Genomic DNA, 23,294 nt, shown 5'->3' on the forward strand with positions numbered 1-23,294 from the left:
GAATTCTGCAAAACAGCCATCTGTGCAATTAGGAGCAATGGCACAGCCTAGATGGCTGTGCAGACTAAAGAAGAGTGCCTCTGGCTGGGCTAAGGGGGATCCTGGAATACAAAGGTAGACAAATACAAAGGTGCAACATTCCAACCTACACTGAAACAATTACTGAAAAGACTACATAGCCACATTTGAATCTACACATATCAGTAGACTTTTCAGTAGTTATATATTGCTGTTTCAAAGTCAGTCATTTTATCATTCAAAATTATGTGAGGACAGAACTGACATGCTTTCACGTATGTTTTATTTGATTAAGATATTTGTTTTCATTCTTCCTCCAAAGTGTATTAGTCACACATACAGACACCGTCAAGATTTCTGACTTTGGCACCTCGAAGGAGCTTAATGACAAAAGTACCAAAATGTCCTTTGCTGGCACTGTGGCTTGGATGGCGCCCGAGGTTATCCGCAATGAGCCTGTTTCTGAAAAGGTTGATATTTGGTAAGTGAAAATGTAAATTATAATATTCAAGAACCAGTAGCTCATGGTATTAAAAAATGGAAGGATAATTAGATCATGTCAAGCTCATTGAACAGAGCAAAGGGTAACTTGAAACCAGACTTTGCTATTTGGGACTTTATAAATGGAAACATAGCATTATTAAGGACAGTGTTGGTGGGATTGCTACTTACAGGTTGTGGTATTACTTACCCATTGCGAGTTTGTAACCCGTAACTGAAGAATGGCCTCTGTAGTTGGTGCTTTGGCACCAATTCCTGTGGGTTTTCCCCATTACTAGGTCTGTTTTCACCCCCCATATTCTGCCTACTTTTAGCAGGCAAAATATATGTGTGGCAGAAAATAAATGGCAGCAGCAGTTTTTTTTTCATTTAAGGCCTATGTTTTGTACTTCACTACATCAGTCTTCTTAGGAAGGAGCTGAGAGTGCGCAGGAGCATGATTTACAATCGCTCATCTGATGGCTCTTTTTTTGGCTGACTGAGATTCAGAGGAACTTAACAGTAATAATTCAAATTTAGTGAAGCCCGTTTGGACAACATTAAGGACCAGGAATCGGTGATTAAAGCTAAGTAATTTTATTTCCAATCAATCCAATATATACGCATGTCATAAAATATTAAAAAGATACAGGATTATAGTGGCAAGATGAAGTATCTCAGGTGGTTCTGTCGCAATAGGTTAAGATGCAGAGCGACAACAGCCACTTAAGTACAGAAACTGAGGATTGGAAATAAGTTTTCCATAAAGAAACTCCTGCTCTCTCTCCTAAACATGAAATGATTCTAGAATCATTTAATCAGAGTTATAAGTAAAGAATTAGGATAGTTAGAATGAAGTCTTAGGGAAATTTGGAGATGCGAGAAGTTGTCAGCATAGTGAAGACCCCAGTAGCAGAAGTCTTCCAGTAGAAAGTGACAAACATAGAGCCTAGCCTCATATGTACTAATAAAACAACTTTGTGCCACACATCAGTCCATAACCCTCAGTGCATGACCTAAAGCTGTGATTCATTGGAACATCTGTGTGCTACACACACTCTGGCCTGTTACCATGCACCTATCATGCATCAGTGCATGAAACGTACAGCATAACAAGTGGCTGTGCACTTGTAGTGCATTCCTAACAAAGCTAGCCCTAAATTTGAAATGTCACTGTTATCTAGAAGCCCTTTCGCTCTCCTCCATAAAAATACAAATATCATACATGCTTCGTACATGATCAGGTGGAGGTCTTGCCAGTTCCTGCCAACTTTGCGCCAGAGATCAGTTTCACTGGATGCAACCTTCAGGGGACTCAAAGACAATGGAGAACTAAAAACCCATCTCCCTCCTCCACAGCAAAAGTTCTAGAAAAACTTGTCAGCAAACTACTTGCTGATAATCTCAGTGCCATCCACGTCCTGAATCTTTCTCAGTCTGAATTCAGGTCCAGTCACAGCACCACCATTATCACTGCCTCTGATGACATCAATCTAATCATGGATAATGAAGACAGAGCAGTACTTACCCTTCTCAACCTCTCTGGCGCATTCAGCACAGTTTCCTACCTGATTCTAATCGACCACCTCCATGAAACTGGAATACACAGACCCACCCTTCAGTGGATCAGATCTTTTCCCATAGGATGTCCCGTGCCAGTTAGCTTGGCTCCGTATTCCTCCTCTCCCTCCAAATTAATCTGCAGGGTCTTCCATGGCTCTTTGCTCAGCCCCACATTCTTCAACATTTATATGGTCCTGCTCACCAACATCATCCAAGATCACAAACTCAGCATCAACTTAAACACAGATGACACCCAGCTGATCCTCTCCTTCTCCAGAAGAACCTCCCATACCCAGAAGAAATTCATCATCTACATGGCCGAAGTCGCAGACTGGATGAAAACCAACTGTTTGAAGCTTAACTCTGTTAAGAAAGAGGTGGTACTCTTTGGAAAAGACACCTCGTTCTGGTCCTTAGCCTGGTTGATCCCTAAACTAGGACTGACACCTGTTGAATGAAGCCAGGTACCTAGGAATCATGATTGACAAACAAATCTCGATGACCAACAGATTAACACGGTTGCCTTTTCCTGCTTTCATATCTTGAGTGCCTCATGTAAGTTTTCAGATCCCTCTCTCTAAACAGCCAAAGAACTGTCCCCTCAGCCTTGATCATCAGCCGACTGTACTACGGAAATGCAATCTATGTCTGTATCACCGTGCAGCTGGAGTAGATTCCAGATCAATTAGAACAAAGCAGCCAGACTCGCTCTCAAACATCTTCCACACTTACATACCCAAATTCCTAAAAAGGCCTCTACTGGCTCCCCACACACTAACAACCCTCTACAATCGCTTCACACCCAATTAAAAAACTCTACACAAGCAAGGCTGGGAATGCCTCAACAGCTGCATCAACTTCCACACACCAACCACTCACCTCTGCTCAGCCAAACTCATGCTCACCCACATCCGAAGAGTCAGGGCCAGTGGCCATGCCTTTTTCAAATTTGGTTCCAAAACCAGGAACAACCACCCCCTCCACATCAGAGCTGCCAAGTCTGGCATAAACTTCGTACTTGTATAGCGCACTACTCACCCATTAGGGTCTCAAGGTGCTGTACGCATACCGCTATGGAACCCTTCCTGGCTTTTCCCTGTGAGGTGCCCACTCCCGGGCAACCTCCAAGGTGAAGCCAGGCATCCCAGCGCTGTTGGGGCCGTTGTGAAGATTAAGCAAGCTATTGCCCAGAGTTACAGAGTGGGACCCATGAATTAGATTAGGCACTGATGCAAGAATTATCAGGTCCGAGGAAATTGAGCCCAAGACCCGCCTAGGCGGGAATTGAACCCTGGTCCCGGGCCAGATTCTGCATCAGGGTCTGCCGCTCTAACCATTGAGCCACACTTCTCCACCGCATAGAATTAAACAAAAAATAATTGAAACCTGGCTAGTCGGTTGGGCCTCAGTCTTGGCAGCCCCTGTCTTTCATAAGGTACCAGAATACTTCTCTGGGTGATAGGCACACTATACAAAACTTAACAAAGTGCTTTTGTCCTCAAACCCAACAATGCAGACATTTTACAACTCTTTATGGAGTACTCAAGTAATCAGACACCAGGTTTAGTTTTTGAATATTGTTCTGGATTGTCCTTAAATGCTATTAGGACTTCAGAAAAACCATAAGCCAAAGAGCACAGATTAGAGATAAGCAATGCCCTAGACTACACATAAAAATTCCAAAACTTTAGAACATTCAACTCATTAGTGTTACACTGTTGTCTGGCAATGTTTAACAGTTATGTTGAAGTCATATCCCTTATTCTCAAATCCTTCCAGCCTTTGGGGGGCGGGGGTTTAAAGCACTTTCACCCTCATAACAAACCCTTCACCTTCCTTTCTCTACCAGCAAAATCAAGCAGGACCACAGTGGCTCACTGTGGCAAGTTCAAACAAAGAAACCTCAGAGACAAGTCCATCAAGGTACAAGGATATATAATTTGAAACAAACTTGACTTCCAAATTTTATCCTTGCTCAGCTTGAAGTCCTTCAAAATGGTATGGAAACAATTCTGCTCCAGGAAACCTTCCCCATTTATTTATGGGGTGGCATTTTTCAGCTTGGTCCTGCAGCTTTTTCCTGTTTGGAAGACATGAAATCACCTCATAAGTAGTCACTGGGACAAGGAACATAGAAGTTGGTGGGCGAAAGAATGATGGGTTGGAATGCTACCTTGAGTTATTGCCAGTGGTTAGCCAAATGGCAAGCATTCTTCCTGTCACTTTTTCTTCACTTGTGTGCATCAGTCACCAGAATAGTGCCCTGAAAATCCATCCCCACGTTAGGGTTACGGGCTGAGAGTAGCAACAGGGAGTGTCAGTTGTAGGTCCTTGTGATGCATTTTGCCAAAGCATTTTACTCACCCATTTTCCTGCACTCTTGTTTATCACCCCTAGCTTTACTAACTTTATTAGGAGTATCTGGGAGGCCTGGTCAACAAGGTAGCAGAATAGACACACTTTGCTAGTGCTCCAGACCCGCAAAACATATCCTGCAAAATCTTCCCATCCCTAGTGAGCTACCAGGCCCGACGGCGTGGTGCTGAAGCTTGCGGCGCTGGGGCACTAAGAACGGATCCTGTTGGGGCCCTAATTGCCACCCTTGCTGCAAAATAAGGCTGGGAGCTTGGGAGCCTGCCTGCAGGGACTGGACCAAATGACCTGGGAGCCCTCTAAGAGAAGTAGTCTGGAGGTCACGGTGTGCCGTGGAGTCCAGAGGGACTGAGCCTGGATGGCTCTCAGACACCAGCTCGTAAATAGAGTGAGGAGCCTTAGTGGTGATGGCTGTGGCTGCCTGGGCTGGCCACGGGACTGAGTGGCAGCATATGAAGGTAGGCCCTGCTAGGCTTGGTGGTCCACCCTCACGTCCCCCGCCACCCTCAGCGGAGGAGCAATGATTGGGGGTGAGGGTCGCCCCTTGCCTCCTGATGTTGTTGGATGGTCTGTCAGAGACAGAGCAGAAGGCGGCTGCAGTGGCTAGTGTGTGGTGCTTGAAGCAGGCCATACCCTTCTGGGTAGGGAAAATGGAACAGTGCATGCGGGCCCTGACGGAAGGGGCGGAGACAGGGGGAATTCCCCTCCTCGTATTTTCCTGAGGCCCTGTATGGAGGAGCGGCGAGCAGAGGGGACGACGGTATGCCCTGAATGGTCTTAGTGCTGGGCCTAGTGCAAAAGATGATGACACAAGACCTAGTGGCAGCCTCAGTGATCCCATAGTAGCGGCACAATATTGGACTCCCCATCCCTTACAGCCTCTCAGGCAGACCACAAGGACATCACCTGCAAAGCACTGATGCAGCATCGTTCCAGTGGGGGGAAGACCTAGAGTCACTGCTTACTGCGAGGTTAGCAGCAGAGCCCCTGATGGTGGCATCAGTGGTCTTGAGGCTTTGGCACAGTGTTGGACTCCCCGACCATTGGGGACACCCGGGCAGGCCACACGGACATCGCTAGCAAAGTGTTGGCGCAGCATACTTTCTCATAGGGCATGGGCGAGTGACAGGACCTGAAGCGTGGATAGCAGCAAGGTACCTCGTTATGGACTTGGTTATCCCCTGGAGGACTCTTTGATCCCAGGGACAGCCAGACAAGCTGCAGGGACACTCCCATCACACCACTGGCACAGCATCTTCTTGTAACTGAGTTCTCCAACCTCTGAGCCTCGTAGATCGCTTAAGGTGTATAGCCCCTGGAAGAAAGGAAGGTGGGGAAACCTTACTGTTGTGACCATATGATGGTTCACAATAAGAAATTGTGCACAACCCAGCAGAACACTGTGGATCAGTATGCAGCCCGTGGTGCAGCGGGAGCCCCGTTGATGGCGGAGGCTGATGACCTGCAGGCCCCACAGTGTCCCACTGGTGCCCAAATCCTGGCAGCATCGAGGATTCCAGTGCAGTGGCTCAAAGTAAAATTGATGCAATGGCTCATGACATGAACCTCCTACGTGCGGACATCTGGAAAGTGACAGAATGCTCTATCAAAACTGAACAAGTTAGTACATTGCAAGTAGAAATGAAAGCCGTAAAAGCCACTGTCGATGCTGGAAGCACAAACAAGGAAATTGGAACTGCAGGGAGAAGATGCAGAAGGAAGAGCCTACAGATGCAATCTGCGGTTTGTGGGCTTCCCGGAAAAAGCGAGGGATCCAGACCCGAACTGTTCCTAGAGATGTGGGTTAGAGCGCAACTCCCAGACATTGGCTTGTCCCCCACTTTTGTAGTAGAAAGGGCACATAGATCGTTAGCACCCCCTCCTCATCCTGGTGGGACCCATAGGACCATCATCACGATACTGAATTATAGAGACCGTGATGCTATACTACAGGGAATGGCAAGTGGGAGAGATCCCTCCTTGGACAATCTCATAATCTGCATATTGCCGGACTACACTAAGTTTGTGCAGCTAAAAAGGCAATCATTCACTGGAGTTAAATAGAAACTAAGGGCCATGGGTCCTCAATATCTGCTGATGTAGCCAGCTAAACTGAGACTGCTACACGAGGCCCATACACATTTTTTCACCACATCAGAGGACGTATGGAACTGGTTGGAGATACGGGGAGATGGCTGGATTGAGTTGGGCGGATTTGAGAGAAGCCACCAGTGGACTGGGGGGGGGGGGGGGGGGGGGGGTGCCCGGAGGAAACAGGAAGCGAAGTAAAAGGAGACGTTGGTCTGGGTTTAGAGTGGTGGTCTGTCGAGACGGCACACTGGACATAGCGCAGTGCAGACAGGAGCACGAGCAGGCCATGGCTCCGGGGGCAGCAGTAAGATCTGCTGAGTCAGCTGGTGCCTGTCTGGACCATCTGATGCTGAACAGTCAGTAGCTGGATAGTGCCATTTTGTTGGTTTCCTGCATGGAAGGGAGTGGCTGAGAACTTCCTGATTGACTTTATATCCTTTATAAATTACAATTGTGATGGTATTGCCTCACTAGATGTAGCACTGTTTTATGAAGTGACATATGTGTGTATTTCGAGGCTCCCACAGTATGTTTATTTCATGATGTAGTGGATGCAGCCAGGTGCGAAATGGACGTCGGTTGAACGAGGGTTCCTATGGCAAGTGGGACAATGCACATATACCAGTTAATAGACACTCCTCCCTCCATACTCTTTCCCTGGTGTGATTTTGTTCCTCGCACCTCTGAATGGTGTGCGAGGTGGCCAGAGTGAATGAGTGAGTCAAAGTGTGCAAGGTTGTATAGAAGATCTGGCATGAGTGCTAGGGACAACAATAGTGTCTTCCCTGAAGAAGGGGCCAGCAGTAGCTGAACTTGGCTCAGGTTGTAACCGGACGTCTCCCGACGCCGGTTTTCAGGAAAATGCGGAAACTGACGAGGAATACCCCGGGGGCACCCGAGGAGCTCTGGACGTCATGACGTCGAACGTCCTGTACGCCAGAGGAGAAATTGGAAAAAAGGACGCCGCTGAGGACCCGGAAGACGCGAGGGAGCGAAACGCTCACGGAGCAACAACGGAGGAAGGCGAACGGCAAAACGCACACCACAATGAAGCGAGTCCCCGCGAGGCAGACGAGCGATCGGGAAGAGGAGAGATACTCAGGGAGCCTCCCGCCCCTGACCCAGTGAAGTCGGGAGACCGCCAGGAAGCCGGCCGCGTCCCTGGAGGGGCGTGGCCACCAGAGGTACGATCGTGCCGCAAATGGGAGTGGGGAGCCGGGTGGTTATTGGGATTACGGGGAACAAAGTGGAAAGGGCTGAGGTCCTATAAGGGAGGGGAGACGGTCTAAAGGGAAAACACTGTACCCTCTAACCTCACGGAAACCCAACTCTAAATAGCTGCTACCGATATAAAAGGGGAGCTCCACGAACGCACTGGGACAGGGAGAAAGACACGGTATAAAGTAACCCCTCACCTCCCTGCACTCCTACCTATCCCCCACCACCCTACTAAACCTAAATAACTCTACATATTCACTGAATCCCCTCTTACCTATTTTCTTTTTTTCTTTATTCTGGGGAACCTGGGCCGCTGACATATGGGAAGACCAGAACCTTCTTAAAGCCGGACCAGACCACACCAGGAACCTTATCCGAACCCTGAAAGAGAGAATAAAAATAAAAGGGGACTTTATTATTTTCATTGAGAGACTAAACCAACCCTGACATTGTGAGAAAATGATAAGTGCATCTTAGACCCAAAAACCGAAATAAATTAGTTAACCCCTTGAGCACGCGTCTGTCGCCTTAATCCAATATCCCTTCAACCCGGGATAAAGAACCCGTCACACAGGTTTTTTGTCCTTGGGAGATAAAGTAGAACATAGGGTGGGTGTGATACGTGATTCTGTTTTACAGTTCATGTTGTAGCCTAATGGGCCAGTTGGGTGTGGTTCTGTGAATTTTTGGAAGACCTTACTGCTGTCGGTCATGGTACGAGTGGCGTTGGGCAAAATTATTTTATTACCAAGATGCCTATATGTAGTGCAGAATTATTTTTGTTAGCTACCACTGTCGTTTTCGGGAACTCAGTGGACTCCTAGTGTTGGTCTGGGCAGACAAACGCAGCAGAGTAAAATTGGAGACCCAGAAATTGGACCAACAGCAGGGAGGACATGGGCTGCCAGACCTCCAGATGTATTACTTTGCGGGATTACTTCAATATGTTGCTCTTTGGTTTGAGGACGACACCATTTGGAATAAACCGCTACTTGCAGGATCAGTACCTTTCGCTGAGCTCCTAAAACTCCTAATGGGGGATGTAGAGTCCTGGAGAGCACACCATTTATAGTGACACAAGTGACTTCAGCCTAGGAGAGGGCGGTGACAGATGTACTAAAACATGCACCTAATGCAAAGATGCTCCCACTGTGGTGACTCAAGCATTTTTTACGTATAAAAGACTCCATGGACGTAACACTCTGAATTGAGGGAAACCGCCGAACTGTGGGAGACATATTTAAACTGTACTTTTGTCACTCAGGCAGAGGCGGGCGGGATATTCGGGGTGGGCCTGAGACAATTCTTAGAGAATGCAGCCAAATCTTGCACGGCCCGTGGTACATGGACTGGATATCTGGAGAACCAGTGGAGTCCCATGCAGTGCTAGTCCTACTGGACCCAGTCACAGAGTGGCCTTGTATCCTGAGTCTATGTGGCCCTGAATGGTGACAGGCAAGCCAACACATTTAAGTCTCATTTGAATTGGTACACAGACCTGGATACCTCTGTTACAAATGGGGTTTCTGGTTGGCTTGGGTATGCACCTCAGCCAGGCAAAAACCACCACTCTAGTCAGAGTGAGTAAGTTACACACCAAAGATAATCTGTGCTCACCCCTGGTAGCTTGGTACAGAACAGTCTCAGTTATCCCCAGAGATCATGGTTAAAGCGTTTGCACGACACAGACACACTAGTGACACAATAAATACTCCACACAAGAGACTTCACCACAAGTTACATAAAAATAAACTGTATTGTCAAACATCATAGACCAAAACGTTCTGAATCAGGAATATTGTGTCAGCCAGGCATTTGTCAAACTATTATCATCATGAGTGTAAACACCAAAAAACATTTCCCTCTGGCACACATCATATGAAACATCATCATGAAGGCCAATAAAAGGAACAAGCACATGACATAAACATTACCCTCCCAACGCACTGTAGGCAGATCCTGAGAATATTCACATTACAGCATATATTGTATTATATCAGGCACAAAAATGTAGCAGAAACACTGAGGGTAAAAGCCCAGGATGGTGAACTCTCAGTTATACATTAATTACCATCAACGCCTTCTACACGAAGGCCATACCGCATCTCCGATTCTTTTAATGAATATACAGTGAGTGCAAAACCCACACTTCAAACGCAAGAGCTTCTGTGCTTCTCTTACTCAGGGGCAGTAATTTTCCATAGCAAGAACAGGCCTACGTCTAGGTTGACATCCTGTCTCACTTATGTGCCAAACAAATGCCCCTAGTGCGATATGCCTAAACATGGAGGAAGCGTTCACACCTCCCACGGGCATGGGGAGACCTCTTGGGGTCCCCCACATCCAGAGTAGAAAAAGGCCATCATGGCCGTTGCGGGCTCCTCTACTAGGGGAAATGTGGTACTTATCAACCTCTTCCTGCACGCAGAGGGGAAGCCATAAAGCAGCTGCTGGCGTCAGCCCGGTGCATCCGCTGCCTTCTACGACATGCTGCCTTGCACTTGTAGCAAGTCTGGCACCCTCCAGGGCCTCCCGGACCACTACTGTCATTAGTTGTGAGGAGGCTCCATCTGGGAAAGTCCTCCTGCCGCAGGCTGACTCCTCTTCTTTCAGCCTGGGTCGCGGCGGTGATTCCCAAGTTGGTGCCTAATTGTGCCCCAAGGGCACTGATGGAGGGCACCTCGCCCGCTCTCATCGGGTGCCCATGGGAGCTGCCGCGGGATTCCTCTTTCCCCTCCAGCTTCTCAACAGAGGAGGGGATACCATTGTTACCCATCCCAGGGGCTATGGAGGGCAGAGCGCTATCCATGCGCTCAACTCGACAAAAAGGTATGGTATGTGTTTGGTATGGGGACAATTGGAGCGTGCATAAGCGCTCAAGTAGAGCCCCCAAACACAGCGTTTCCAGCGCCAGCATAATACGCCAATGAAAGAAGATGGTCTGGTGGGGCCACACTCAGTGTCTCATGGCCTTCTCTGGGCCAACCAGTCCCAGGAGAACACTTGCAGTGAAGGCAAAGTAGGCAGGGCAGCACATGTAGGTTACTATCACGGTTCTTCCTGGCATTCTCACAGGATCTAGGGGGCCCCCCACAGTCAGTAGGGCAGTTAGCTGTGGGGCAAAATACAGAAAAGCAGTCCTTAGGACCACCCAGCAGACACCAGGCAGCAGGACAACAAAAGAAGAGCAGTACAGATGAGCCCTTTATGTAGTCCAGCAGTTCTCTGGCAGAGGTTCGATCCCAGTTTCAAAAGTGCTCAAAAATCAGGGGGCAAAGTCCCTCTACTTATACTCAAAAATGTCTTTGCTCAGAGGGTAACTTCAAAGGAGCCCTTTCAAGTGAAGCACCACACCCTTTAAACCCAGCCCTCTCTGTCTCCAGACATCAGTAGGGGGTAATGAGTCCATTGGGTGAGGGCAGGACGCAGCCTATTCACGTGTAAAGTGTGAACGACCCTCCCTCTCCCCAGCCCAAGAAGACTATCAGTATGCAGATGCCTCTTCTGTCCTGAATTGTAAAAGATTTTCATAATATATGAAACCCTCATTGCGCACAATGCACAAGGATGGTTCACACTATAAAGCTCTACATTTAAAGTCTTAAAACATCTCTGCTTCAGAGAATCTGCCCACCCTAAAATTTTCAAGCCAATCTTTTTTTATTTCTAAGACACAGAGTCCGAGACGGCTGAGAATTCCTGACATTATGGTAATGAATCTTGCCCTAAGCATTGCCTTTCAGTAGTCCCACACATCCTGGGGCAATACATCTGTACCCTCATTGAGCTTCAAGTACAGTTTGAGTGCCTCTTTTTATTTTTTAAGTACCAGGTCACTAAGAAGCAAGGGCTGTAAGTACCATTTTCTCCATATATTCAGGTTAAGTTCAGTGGTTAGTGCTGTTAAATGGTGATGCTTATAAAAATACAATCTTTGCTAGAATAAGGTCTGTGGATGTGTTAAAAGAGCTTGCAGTGTCTGTCTCTAGGTCATTAAGCTTTCTCTGTGCATGTCTCTAGCCCAGCTTGGTGAGAAGAGCTTTCACTTTTTCAAGAAAGCATTAGAGGCACCCTTCCCATTGTTTGATTTATCCAGCTCTCCATCCGACCCCAGGTTGAAATCCACTGTCAAAATAATGGCCTCAGCAAGTTCAGAGAAGTCTAGTAGCAAATCCAAAAGAAAAGTAACCATCCCACACTGAGTGAGTAAACCATTGCCAGACTTAACGATGAGTTCCCGCAGTTCACCCTTTACTTTAAAAAAAATTTAAGGTCTTTATCTTTTTGAGATTGATTGTAGAAAAATTGAGACCTCTTTGTGTAGAAAAGCTACCTCTTTGTCTTTAGTGGTTGCCTAAGAACATTTTGCATCTTGGTATTGTGTATGTTTCATTCTCCATTGATCAGATCAGGTTAAGTGTGTCTCTTGGCGATGCATAATTTCAGAGTGATATCCCAGGAGTAACCTCAACATTGCTCTACTTTTATTTGGTGAATTCAGGCCCTTAACATTTGATACATTATTTTAAGTATGGTTTTAACCGTAGTTATTATGTATTTTGAGCTTACTGTTAGAGACACAAGTTGTTGCTACTGTTTCTAGCCACACATTAGCATGTCTGAAAATACCAGATATTTTCAATATATTTCAACACTGCTCTACGTATCTTGTCCCACTCCCCTGAATCCCAAACAAGCTCAACATTTAACTATAAAAGTTGAAAAAAAGCAACATTCCTTTTTGGGATTAACTCACTTCGTGGGAGGTGTGCCTCCAAACGCTCAGGCAAGACCCAGTAGAGTTACCCTCTCTCTTTTGAGTGTGGAACCAGAAAGTGGAAAATACACGAAATAAGCGTTACCACTTCTCTCTGCCCCCACCTACTTGTTGTTAATTGCTGGTAAGGAAGACTGCTCCGTTGCCTCGTTGTGTTTCATTTTTCTAGCAGAATGTTAATGTCATGGAAATCGACACACATTTGGAGTATAGTTTGAACAATCGAACATATTATTCCTATGATTGCCCCCAACTATGTTGGACTGCATTCCATTATTAACAAGAGACCTTTGAGGCTCTTGCCTGAGATATTTCTCACTTGCTCATTCCTCCTCCAGTTCTGTCAGCACCAGTGCTTAATTTGTGCTTGTTGTTTCCGGTGCTGAGCACCGGCACATATTTTTGCGGGCCGGGGCTTAATCTTCTCCCTCAAGCATTTGCTGCGAGCAAAAGACACATATGGGAAAGACAGACAAAGGGAAAAACGAAAAAGCGTCACAAAGGGAGAAAGTAGAAAGCTGCAAGAGTGAGCTGAGGGGGCAAGGAGTGGCTTTATATGGATTGAAGAGGCCCGAGATGGCTTCAGGATTACGCTGCCTCAGTATTCTGTGTTCGCACATTTAATTGCAGCAGCGGCGTGTTTAAGATGAGGGCTTTGGGCACCGGTACCTTTTTATTTACAAATTAAGCACTGGTCAGCACTACCTTTACTTTTGGCCACTTACAACATTCATCTCTTTGTTCTGTCACTCATGGCCCTTTTTTACTTGTTTCTTTGAAAAGAAGCTACAGACACACAGTTTTTGCTCTGATAAGACTCGTGGATTGTTCCACTGGGGCTGAAACGTTGACTAATTTTCCCAACTTAGCCTGTCTTTCAAAAACGTGTGATATTTTCCAGTTGGGACTGCAGTCACTGTTTTCTGGCTGTAACACTTTTTCTACTAGGTACCATGCTGTTTGCAGTTTATTCCGAATGTCTGCAAGTGAATGTATAAAAAAAGCTTGTGTTTGTGATTCAATTTGGTCTCTGTGTATGAGTATTCAACCATAAATTGTTTGGGGCATACTAATGGGGGACCTGATCTTTAAACTCAATTTACTATATTATCTGTAGGTAATACCCAAGAACCCATTGTCTTTTGATATTATATTTTCTCTCAGCCCCCTTTTCTAAGTGTCAAAATTCAACATCACTTCATTTTATCCACTCAATCCTTTTTAGAGTAATAATTGTTTTTGTGTCTACTTTTACTTCTCTTTCAGGTCCTTTGGGGTTCTTTTATGGGAACTATTGACAGGAGAAGTTCCTTACAAGGATGTTGACTCATCAGCCATTATCTGGGGAGTAGGTAGTAATAGCCTGCACCTACCTGTCCCATCTACCTGCCCTGATGGCTTCAAAATACTCATGAAACAAACATGGTAAGACTTCCACACAACTAAAATCACAGAAATGTTAACATATTAAGACATAATAAATACTTTTGATTCTTACTGTTCTGGATTTTAAAATTCTTCAAAAACCCGGAGTTGGGTACATTGTAAAAAAAACTCCAGTTTTATTATGAACAGAATTGTGAATGGCTCTTCGTCCACAATGAGGGAGTTTTCCACTAAGGGGGTCATTCAGACCCTGGCGGTCATGGACCGCCAGGGCCGGTGACCGCGGATGCACCGCCAACAGGCTGGCGGTGCATCCAGGCCAATTCTGACCGCGGCGGTAAAGCCGCGGTCAGAAAAGGGAAACCGGCGGTTTCCCGCCGGTTTTCCCCTGGCCTGAGGAATCCTCCATGGTGGCGCTGCAGGCAGCGCCGCCATGGGGATTCCGACCCCCTTACCGCCAGCCTGGTTCGGGCGGTTTTGACCGCCAGAACCTGGTTGGCGGTAACGGGTGTCGTGGGGCCCCTGGGGGCCCCTGCAGTGCCCATGCCAATGGCATGGGCACTGCAGGGGGCCCCTAACAGGGCCCCACAAAGATTTTCAGTGTCTGCATAGCAGACACTGAAAATCGCGACGGGTGCAACTGCACCCGTCGCACCCTTTCCACTCCGCCGGCTCCATTCGGAGCTGGCATCCTCGTGGAAGGGGGTTTCCCGCTGGGCGGGCGGCCTTCTGGCGGTCGTCCGCCCGCGCAGCGGGAAACTCTGAATTACCGCGGCGGTCTTTTGACCGCGCGGCGGTATTCTGACGGCGGTACTTTGGCGGGCGGCCTCCGCCGCCCGCCAAAGTCAGAATGACCCCCTAAGTGTTTTGAGGCGCCATATACTAGGACAGTTAAGTTAAATTTGTATCTGACTCACTCAGAAAAAATGTAATTTTGTGTCTGCTGCTATCTACCCACTTCACGTAAGCCCTTTAATAGAACGTGTAATACCCGGGGCCTTATCACTTTTTTCACCTCTAGTATGGCTCCATCCCTAAAGAAGAATTTATTACAAATACTTCAGACTTTACCACCTTCAACTACCTTACTCTTCACCCACCCTACTAAATAAGAATGATTTCTTTGCTATACACGTGGCAGCAATCAATCTGACTAGACAAGGTTTTGATTAGCCACAGTAGTGACAGCACAGAAAAATTGGAATTCACAGACGTGCTGAGCTACTGCCGCCATATATGTCTGCTGTATTGTGATGTATTGCTATGAGAGCAGGATACTGGGGAACACCAATGTGGCCCAGTCCTGCTCTGCACTGCTTTCATTACCAGGTACGCTGATGAAGGAAACGTACAACTTTGCTAAGCTCCAGTGCAGGCTTAGATTTCCTTTCACCAAAATTGCAGCGGTGGTGGCAGAAACCTCAGGCATCCTCTGACTACTAAACACGTCAAAAAGTTGACCTCTCATTCGAAATGTAGCCACTCAACAGCCTCCTATGTTCTGCTGTAGGTTAGTAGAAGGGCAAGGGATAGGAAACAGGGACGCAAAGCTGTTTTACATTCTGATCCTATTGCTTCTTTTATAACTTTGAGAACAGGTGCTGCAAGTGCTGTGCAGTTGTACCGAGGGCCGAACCGGGGTTATGAGCTGCTCTCTCTTGCTTGTGCATGATTAGAGGGATAGGCCTGTATTTTGCAACCCTCCAGTCTATTCTCATGACATTATTTCGCCTCTTGAGAATGTCCTCCATTTTCTCATCTGTTTTCAATCAAACAAGACATTACAATAAAAGGAAGACAAGGACTGATTTAGAGCAAAACAAAATATTGCATGATATTGTATTGTGAAGTAAACAAAAATACAACCTTTTACACTTCACGTTTTCTGCTGTAATATAAATGTATGCTTCACATCTTTTCCTCAAATAATATAAAAAAAATGGTACAGAGACGAAGATTAAATTGCTTACAAACGTTTAATAATAAGATAATGACTGTTGTTCATTGGCTAAAGTGACTTTAGCTAAACGTTTAATAGCTGGTATTTTTTTGGGTTTGTAAACACCATGTTTACATTTTTAAAAACTAGTAAAAGCATCAATAAAAATAAGCTAATTATTTTTGCAGTTTGTTACACGTTTACTTTTCCCAGCACTTGATTGTGCTTTGAAAGTCATAAAATAATCTGGAAAATGGTTTCTGTTCATGTTTCTTGTAGGCAGAGCAAACCACGGAACCGTCCATCTTTCAGACAGATTCTCATGCACCTTGACATTGCCTCAGCTGATGTGCTCGGTACACCTCAGGAGACATATTTCAAATCTCAGGTAAACAAGTGTTATTTAAGAACTCTGATCAGAGAAGTGTATCTAAGGACTTCAGAACTAATTGAGACTCGACCATCAAACTTTACTTTGAAACCATCCATTTGACTTGTGTTAAGTCACACAAGTAAACCATTATTCTTTCTGTGCTCTAAACCATTATTCTGTCTGTCCCATTTACACCCATATCAGTATTCCATGCTCAAATTACTCACATTCACCAGTGGTTACAGATTCTGGTGATTTTAGAAAGTGAACATGGACGTTATCAGTAGTTAAATTACAAATCCCATGTTCACGGTCGACTTTGGTGTTAATTCAAAGCATTTTATAAAGTACTGCAGAAAGAAAAACGTGGAATTGGTGTAGATATTGACAAGGTAGTTTAAATCCTTTCTCTGAATTTACCTTGTTGCCAAATCATAACCTGAGTAACGTTGATTATAGTGATATTATAAGCCACAAAGTGCCATTAAATGTGTTTATTGTTGCTATACATTCTCTGGATAATCCACTATGTCCAGATATTGTGTGTTCTACATTAATATTCATGGCTGTGGGGGGGTGGTGAAGTTATCCTACAACATCTGCATGTACAATATGTATATACTGTCCTATGAACTGTTTGAACAACTTAAATATTAAATACTTTCGCCGAAGGCTGAATGGCGAGAAGAAGTTAAAAAGCACTTTGAAAAGATTAAGAGTGAAGGCACCTGCATACATCGTTTAGATGAAGAACTGATCAAGCGCAGAAGAGAAGAGCTGAGGTACTTTAACCATTTCTTTAAAACCATTCTCTCCTATTCCACATTAGACCTGTGTGTTTAAATTAGGAATAGGTTGCCAAAGGCTGGGCCGTTCCAGCTCTATGAGGGTACATGTTGATTAAATTAAAATGAACACCAAAACGTTTATAAATGCTCTAAAACAAAAAAGAAGGGTGGACAGCATATATATACAAAAAGGTGAATTGGTGCACTAATTAATGTGTGTTATGAAACATTTATTGAAAATTTGTAAGGAAAAGCTCAGATTATGTGACTAGTATTGCAAGGTCAATTATCAACATTTGAAAAAATATGGTCTTTACAGTATAGATTTTTCTTATATGTTGAAGGTTGATCGAGTCTTGAAAATGTTGTGTTGTGACATGAACTGCTTGGAACACCACAAACAAGATTATTTGAGGTAGACTGGCCAGCATTCTTCGTGACCTTGAATGCAGTATGCAAGACCCTAACACAATTTCTGAATGTGTTTGGCAATCAGTGCAAGGACATGAAGCTTGAGGTGATATGTTCATGCAGTCTTGGGTTTTCTTTAGATACTGACAGCCACATGTAATCACATGTGACCATTCTCGGCATTTTGTTTGAAAAGGAAATGTTGTTTTCTTTGGCTGACAAGCAAAGTTAAACATAAGCTTAAATAATTTAATGTTTCTAAGCTTTTGAACAGGTTAAAGATAAAGCTGAGATTTTAAAAGTAATTGGAAGCGCCTCACATTATGTTTTTGCGGTCAGATATACCTTTTAATGTCCAGAAATATTTTTTCACCAAGAAATTGAAACAACAATTCCTGGCACAAAGTACTTTCCACATTATTAAATGTTTATTGCAATGTGCTGTTTTTGAACAGTGATACAATGAAGTAATTACTGCATTGTGCACATGCATTCCCCACTGTCCTGCCAAGCCACTAGTGATCAGTGTTTCTGATAACAGCAGCATATTTGCAGATGTCAAAAGCCAGTAAAAGAGAGCAATGAGTTGAAGAGTTCCCCAAGAAATCACTGTAAGCATTGTGAGTTCACTTCAGGATCCAGAGTCACATCCACTGTTGTTTGGACGGAATTGAGGCCCTGGCTCTTTTTTCCTAATGGTAACATGCCATGTTGTATGCCGTACCTCTGCATTTACCTCTCTACGACTTCCTGCACCCGTCAGATACACCTATTCGGACATGCTGACAGCAGACCTGTAAAACATTACAGTGAACCTGTTAATCTCATTATAACTCAGAAAATTAATCTGATCAAAGGAATGTAAACATTAGCACGGCAATGTTCTATACATGATAATCCATTGTTAAACTATACACGGGCCTGATTTTGTGTTTGTCAGAGTCTGTCCGAAATGTAACTGAATACTATGTCTGCCAAAATATTTCCAGTGGCTGAGCCCCCTTTGACTGTTGACTGAGGTCTTCCTCCGACAGCCGGATAAAGTAGCAGCCGTCAAAGGAAGGACATAAAACAGTCCAGGCTATGTAGGGTGGGCAATGTAATGGCTTTTTTCCTGTCCAGTTTCATCATAGGTAGGCCTCTTCAGTGAGGTGCAACTTGGTTCCAGTGGTATAGTGAGCACACAACCCTGTGCCACTTGAAGCAGGGCCAAGACTGATTTGCAAAAGACGAGTCTCAGTTTAGTATGGCACAGTGGGTGAAAAACTTTGGTCTAGAAGGCGACCCTGAGTAATTGTCAGTGGCTGAGATTATTTCAAACATTACTTCTATCACTTTGTTTTTACTGTAAAGCAGAAGCTATTGTTTTCAGCAATTATGTAAATGAGAGTTTTGGAGCCCTTTTCCTTCAATTTTTCTCCTGTGTTTAGGTTATTCGTCCTTTAGCATCAAAAAAGCTTTTATTTTAGTTTAGTTTGCGTTAAAGTGCATACAGCATCCATAAACTCTTTTAGGCACAGAAGTTCAGTATTCGTTTAATGCACATTACATAAAAAGTGGCCTAATTCACCCATTTCACTCCATGCATTACACAACAAAAGCAAAACAAAAACATAATATCCAAAGCAATACCTTCTTCCCCTGGCCCCTCCCTAGCATTTGTCAGCATTTCTAGCTCACTCATTGGGTAGGCCACTTTCTCTGTATCTACTTTGGCAGTCATAGGCTATATTCTTCATGGCCAGTACATTCCACAGCTTGTGGTACCATTTAGGTAGCTTTGACACTTTGGTATTCTACCAGTGTATTGCTTTTCCCTGCCTTGCGACCAGCATGAGATAGTTTAGTAAAATAATTTCTCTTTTAGATATTGCCTTTATATTTTTACCTCTCAGCCCTAGTGTAACCACGTCTTGTGTCATTAGTATAGGGTACCCCAGAATCTCTTTGATATGGCTCAAAATCTCGTTCTAAAAACCTTTTAACTTAGAGCATTGACACCAGCTGTGGGCTGCTGTGCCTGTTTCTATCCCATAACTCCAGCATTTATCTGTGATCCATGGATATATAGCCCAGAGTATCTGTGGGGTTAGGTACCATGTATGATTGTAATACTGTTCTCTGTGGAGGATATTTCTGTGCATTCAGGAATATTCGCCTCATAGGTTGTTCCATTCACTTTCACCTATCACCATGTCAAATGCATTATTCCAAGATATCTGTTACACTATCTCTGCCCTTTCTCTACTCCTTTCAATAATTTATATATATTTTTTATAACCTTATTTGAGGGAACACTGCATCATGAATGACTCGGTGTCAATGAGCCAAGTGCTGTCTTCTTGATGTGTGGTTGCATTACCCTGGAAATCAACTGTTAGTAACGAAGTTCGTCCGGCTCACTATTCTGATACCCCTTTTTGCTTTGAATGTAAAGCTTGCAGGCTGCTTCCCTCTAGCTCTGAAATAGTTGCCCTCCCATTGTGGTGTGAATCCTTGATTCTTGTGAATTGTTGTGTAGGATGGAAAGGTGTCAGGTGTAACGGAGTCACCACTACAACCCATGTTGGCATCATCAGGTTTGTAATATCACTGACGTAGATACTCTTAAATAACCACAAGAGGTTCCACAGCATAGATCCAGCTACAACACTATCCATGGGGACTCACTTTATATCCGTTTCCCTCATCGTGCGGGTATGCAGTAATCCTAGGTGGGCTGCCCGAAAACACCTCCAGAAATAGGAGATCGTCAGTCCTTTAGACACAAGGGGGTTGTCATTGTTTTTCTGTATTCCTTTTGCTCTAGTGTCTGCCAAAATGCATTCTTCTAATGCAGTCTGCAGCTGTCCTTTTCCTCCAAAGAGATTAGAATTGGCAGTGTCTGAAATAGCTTAAAAAAGGGTGGGGAAGATATTCATTTTGAATATTGCTAATAACCCCATCCAGGATTCATACAGGGGCCTCCATTTGGGAAGATCTTTTTGATAGAAGTCATTTTTGTGTTTTAGTTAACTTTCAATAGGCATTCAATTTTTGAAAAAGTTTTTGCTCCTTGTACCTTTAGGAATGCAAACCCTTTCTCTTTTATTGATGTCAGGGAATCTTGATTAATATTCACTTTTTTAGAGCCTTATTCTAACTAAGCAAAATATTGAAATGCCTAGGAATAGGCAACATGAGAGAAGCAGAAGGCAAAAAAGTAAGCTTAAACACAATTTACCTGACAGAAAAAAAGATTTCAAACGCCTGCAATGTTTAAAAAACATTGAGTGATGCATAAAATATACCACTAAAAAGCACTTTATTTAGTAGAGAGCAGAACTCTTTGTTCTGGGATCCTCTTCACAGAGCTAGAAGAAAACAACAGATGTACTGTCACAGTGCATCATGCAGGGGTTGTGGATGTTCAGTCGCAGCCTTAAAGTGACTGTGTAATATTTCTAAATGCTAGACCGTATGCCTATGAGACCAGTTGCTTTTCATTTTTCTCAGTTTTAAAAAGGGGATAGGATGAAGTGTTTCCGACCAGCATAGCTTCTGTATGTTTTAATTTAACCAAATTTTGAGTTTATATTGGATTTTTAATGTTTTTTCTCCTTTGATCGTTTTTTATAAATTCAAAAATGTAAAGCAAATGTTACCTGTTCAAATGCATTTCATTATGTTGCTCTGGTGGAGTTTTTTCTCTCAATCTCAGTGTTTTGAGATTCCGTGCATGGGTGTGACAATTCAATGTTCATGAATTTAATGAAAGTACCCTTGACGGAGAACTGACGTTTCAGGTAAGTAACGTTTTATTCTGTTTGCCGTTTTGTATCTTTCCCACATCTAACTTCCATGCAGGTTTTTTCAGCCTAATCCAACCTCAGATCCTGGAAGTAGTCTGTGATGATCTGACCCCTTCACCCATTCCATGGAGCTGCGAGAGTGTACAACACTAAACTAAAAGCTTTGGACAAAACCATCTGCTTCTGTCCCCTACCCTCTGTTTTTGACCCTGGATTCATCATATTGTAATTCCTTTTCTCTCTGTCCACATCATGTTGGAATGGAATGTAGTACGTCAAAAGAAACGTCGGCTTTGTACTGGAAGAATAGTTTGACATTCAGTACACTTTCCATCAGACTGGATGGAAGATTTAAAAAAATGAAAAGGACACTCACCCCAAATGAAGTTTCCTGAACTCATCCTTCGTAACTCACTATTGTTTTCCCACAACAGACTGATCAATCTACTGTTATAATTTTCTGAGTCTTTTGAATGGCTTGCCTGCTAACTTAATTTTCTTTCCACAATATGCTCAACTTAACCTACAGTGTGATGGATTGAATTGAATCAGTATGTTTTTAAAAATCCTATGTGGGACTGTTATTTGTTTTATAAACCCCACTGCTACATTTACACCTGTACACTTGTGTTTATGGCTTTATTCAATGTGTATTAATTAATTGGCAAATGCCCTATTTGAAGACTCTCTCCCAAAAAGCATTTTGATCGGTGTATGGAGTTGCACTTCACCAGTGGATTGTAAACTGATGTGATCTTGCCAAAGCCTATGTAGGTGGGAGAAAAGTTCATATGTGATTGGTTGCCGTCGCACACCTTTAAATTTTTAACATGACCAGTAGCACTTTGTGAGATGCTGGTTCAACAAATGTTTTTAATGTTTGCATTAAATATGGGACTTATTATATATTTTTTCTAAATGACAACATGAGATGGTGAGAAATATCTGGATTCTCTTGCATTTGGCAGCCCTTTGTTTTTCGAAAAGCTCCACTCCACTCTCCAGATAAAAGGTTGCCTGAATCCATTCCTCCTTCCATGGTTTTGATTCACTACCTGTTCTCCCACACTCTCTGTTACACTTTCAGGAGAGTTAATCAGCATTTTCAACAAGACATAGGACTTGTCCATCAACAAATCTTGCCCCTATACCTTCCGGTGCTGCTACATGATTTGCAAAATATCAACACTCTAATATCTGTTCTACTAGTGTACTCTGTAGAACATGGTGATCCCTCTCAACCATTTACACGTACGATTTGTTAATAATATTGGAACAGTTTGATTATCCTACTGCTTGTTGGTGAAATCAAAATCTAACAACTGATGTTTTTTGATGAATATGTCTAACTGCAAATTCCTCACTTTGAGAATATCCCTGTGCACCGGACCAGATCCAGATATTTTTGTAGCACTGCTCCTGCGCTACAGTAGTTGGCGTCGTGCAGCTCTTCAGTCACTTTGTAGCTCCCCAGAAGTGACAGAGCTGAGCTGCATATTGGGAAGCGTAAAGTGAAGCGCTACATTGTAGAACATAGGAGGTCACAGCACAGATCTCACACTTGCCCCAAATCACTGGCCTGGCTGCCATCCCAGTCCTGAGGATGCAGCATTTCCTTTTCAAAGTCTCCCAGTGTGTTGAAGTCTAGACAAGAAGGCTAAACAGGACTGGGCTCCATTCCACCACTTGAAGTCTAGCAAGAAGATGCAAGGGGATCAAAATAGAGCTTGCAAACTTATGGTGTCGCCCTAGTCCCACAATTGGTCCCAATCCAAATTTTTTGGGGTGTTTTTGGCCCCACAGCACATAGTGGCCTTCAAAGAGGCCAAGTACTAAATCTTATGTATGATTCGAGCTCCTTCTGGTCTGCCTCCCGGCCCTACGGATTCCTGAGGGTGTCTGCCCCTTTTGCATCTCAGGACCTGTTACCATCCCCAATCAAGCTCACTCTGGTCTTTGTCTCTCACAGCACCAGGGTCCATGCCGGTTGCTCCTGTACTGGCACCGACACTAACTCTGATAGCTTCAGATCGGTCCCAAAGCATGTCTCTGACTCCAAACCAATGTTGGCCCATTCCTGGCCAAG

General features: G+C 44.2%; 1 protein-coding gene across 2 annotated transcripts in view; it reads left to right on the forward strand.

Moving 5' to 3' along the window:
* MAP3K13 (mitogen-activated protein kinase kinase kinase 13) overlaps window positions 1-23,294 on the forward strand; it is a 305,117-nt gene that overhangs the window by 210,945 nt on the left and 70,878 nt on the right. For both annotated transcript variants that reach the window (XM_069225803.1, XM_069225804.1), the window contains exons 5-8: window positions 341-499; window positions 13,787-13,945; window positions 16,125-16,233; window positions 16,891-17,000. In XM_069225803.1, coding sequence (XP_069081904.1) covers window positions 341-499; window positions 13,787-13,945; window positions 16,125-16,233; window positions 16,891-17,000 — 537 coding nt within the window. The remainder of the gene's footprint in view (window positions 1-340; window positions 500-13,786; window positions 13,946-16,124; window positions 16,234-16,890; window positions 17,001-23,294) is intronic.

The sequence above is a fragment of the Pleurodeles waltl genome, chromosome 3_1 (genome assembly GCF_031143425.1).
Source record: "Pleurodeles waltl isolate 20211129_DDA chromosome 3_1, aPleWal1.hap1.20221129, whole genome shotgun sequence".
NCBI lineage: Eukaryota > Metazoa > Chordata > Amphibia > Caudata > Salamandridae > Pleurodeles > Pleurodeles waltl.